Source organism: Aulostomus chinensis, chromosome 3 (assembly GCF_037954235.1).
Source record: "Aulostomus chinensis isolate RoL2024-O1b breed Wild chromosome 3, RoL_Achi_v1.0, whole genome shotgun sequence".
NCBI lineage: Eukaryota > Metazoa > Chordata > Actinopteri > Syngnathiformes > Aulostomidae > Aulostomus > Aulostomus chinensis.
In genome coordinates this window covers 25,100,771-25,103,434 of record NC_141322.1, presented here as the reverse complement: position 1 = coordinate 25,103,434, position 2,664 = coordinate 25,100,771, and the positions used below count along the sequence as shown (strand labels likewise).

Genomic DNA, 2,664 nt, shown 5'->3' with positions numbered 1-2,664 from the left:
GACATGCTTAGGTTTCTCTTGTTGACCACTTTGGCAGCCCTGGGTATACACACACACACACACACACACACACACACACACACACACACACACAAACACACACACGACTCCCACCACACTGAATTCATGATGTCTGATTGCCTCACGTGTGTCTGCTTGTCTCAGTGCTGGCTGAGCTGGAGCCCCAGCCCAGGTACCTGGAGGATGACAGTGTTGAGGAGAGAGTTGTTGGAGGTGAGGTGGCCAGACCCAACTCCTGGCCATGGCAGGTAATGTACATTTGAAGTAGATGTAATTCATTTAAAGTAATTTATTTTTAATCTGCACCCAAAAAAAAGTATCTATCAGTATCAAAGTCAAGGTATCTGTAAATATATTAATATTAACATTTAGTACCCAGCCACATTCCTACATATCCTCCGGTGTTGGGAATGCTGCCAAGAAAATCCCTCCATCCATTTTCTATACATCTTATACATTAAGGGTCGTGGGGGGGCTATCCAAGCTGACACTGGGCGAGAGGTAAGTACGCGGGGTCACAAGTCCCTCACAGGGCCATCAGGAGTAATAACAGACTCAGTATCTTGTTCAAGGATAATTCAACTTGGTCACTGTGGGAAGTGAGGATCAAACCAGCAACCCTTCTGTTGCTAGACGGCCACGCTATTCCAATAAAAAGTTGGGCAAAATATCTGAATTTGATTTGAAGTGGTTGTAGCTGACATATTGTCCGCTGCTGTTTCCTCAGATCTCTCTTCAATTCAAATCTGGCAGCAACTTCCACCACACATGTGGAGGAACCCTGATCAGAAGAGGATGGGTCATGACAGCTGCTCACTGTGTGGACCGGTGGGTGTCTCATACATCACAAAGTAGCTGCTGAGCATAAAACCAATAACCCTACGAGTGAAGTATCAGGATTTGTCTTCATCCACGCTTTTCCATTATGTTTCCTGGTGTTACGAGCATTATGAAAAGTGACTATGCTCTGTTTTAGCCAGTTTCACATTGTCTTTCAATTTTGGTGCAACAGAGGAGAAGTATAAATTGAAGACAAATGTTCTGTGTGTTTGCACCACCATAGTTCCAGAACCTGGCGTGTTGTCCTCGGTGATCACAACATCAACAGCCACGAGGGTAAGGAGCAGTACATGAGCGTGAGCCGTGTCTACATCCACCCTAACTGGAACTCCAACAATGTTGCTGCAGGGTTCGTAGTTACTGGTTACCAGGTCTCTTGTCTCTGATTATGTTTGTTTCATGATGTTGCACAACTCTACTGATTTAAAATCTATCAACAAATATATTATAGACATTATAAAGTGCAAAAAATTTTGCTGTTCTGGTTGGTCTGACCCTCAGGTGGGACATTGCTCTCCTGCGTCTGTCCACTGATGCGTCTCTCAATAACTACGTCCAGCTCGGTGCCCTCCCCCCCTCTGGCCAGGTCCTGCCCCACAACAACCGCTGCTACATCACTGGATGGGGACGCACCAAGAGTGAGTGTGATGATACAAGCACATTTTTTTTGATATGTGGGAACTACAGAGAGTAAGCAATAACTCCTAATGACATTTTTGTTCTGCCTTCAGCTGGAGGTCAGTTGTCTGCCCAGCTGAAGCAGGCCTACCTCCCTGTTGTCGACCACAGGACCTGCTCCAGCGGTGGCTGGTGGGGCAGCACTGTCAAGAACTCCATGGTCTGTGCCGGTGGTGGCAGTGAATCTGGCTGCCAGGTAAGACTGCGAGCTCCAAGAAAGGACCGTGTTTGCCACGTTGACATTTGATATGTCTTCAAAAAAAGCTTAAGAGGTATGAATAAGAAAAAATCTTTGTCAGATTCTAGTTAAGCTCTTACTCATCAGAGCATTTGCATTGAATAAACCTCATTTCTATAATGTTAAACATATATTGTTTTTAATCCAGCACCTCAAAAAATATCATTAACAGCTTATTAAATGATCCAGTTGTTAAGCGTTTAAAACTGTACATACAGTGTGATTTACCAAAAATGGGTCATATTTCAGCATGACAGATTCTTATGAGCGCAGGTTTTGAACTCAGTTGTCTCCCAGACCCGAGGGTCACCCTGTGATTAAGACGGCAGGGCTGATGTTTGGGTGTAAGTACAGCAGGGTAACACTAGAAAGAAGTTGTCAGAGTTCAGTCCCACTCCACCATGACAAAGTAAAACTGAATGCCTCCCAGTGAGCTGACCCTTTGCTGTCAAGGAAGATATTTTGGACGACACGTGGGATTACTTGCTGCATCAGCAGGGGCATAAGTCATTTAAGATGATCCAGGCTTGTGCTTAAACTGCGCTGTGTCAAAGTCTTGGAAGCTCATGCTCTCTGGGGATATGAGAAGCCAGTGGGAATGAGTTAAGTGCGTCGGAAAATTGAGTTTTTGCTTCCAACTTTGCTCAAAAAAGTGCAAAAAAATTATACCATCACTTATGATTTTATGGTAAGATTCATCTGTGATGGCTTGTCTCTGAATCCAGGGTGACTCCGGCGGCCCCCTGAACTGCAGTGTCAACGGCCAGTGGGTTGTCCACGGTGTGACCAGCTTTGTGTCTTCCTCTGGCTGCAACGCCCGCAGGAAGCCCACCGTCTTCACCCGTGTCTCTGCTTACATCAGCTGGATGAACAGCGTCAGTATTTAA

The 2,664-nt window shown here is 45.4% G+C and overlaps 1 protein-coding gene across 1 annotated transcript; it reads left to right on the top strand.

Moving 5' to 3' along the window:
• LOC147268374 (elastase-1-like) lies at positions 1-2,664 on the top strand. Its single transcript, XM_086200841.1, has 7 exons — positions 1-43; positions 166-269; positions 749-849; positions 1,085-1,210; positions 1,363-1,499; positions 1,593-1,735; positions 2,503-2,664. Exons 1-7 carry the CDS (start codon positions 4-6, stop codon positions 2,662-2,664), a joined length of 813 nt encoding a protein of 270 aa, XP_086056967.1. The 5' UTR covers positions 1-3.

Coding starts and splice junctions, on each gene's coding strand:
- LOC147268374 (XM_086200841.1), top strand. CDS start 4: ATGCTTAGGTTTCTCTTGTTGACCACTTTGGCAGCCCTGG. Junction 44..165: donor GACCACTTTGGCAGCCCTGG/GTATACACACAC, acceptor TGCTTGTCTCAG/TGCTGGCTGAGCTGGAGCCC. Junction 850..1,084: donor GCTGCTCACTGTGTGGACCG/GTGGGTGTCTCA, acceptor GCACCACCATAG/TTCCAGAACCTGGCGTGTTG.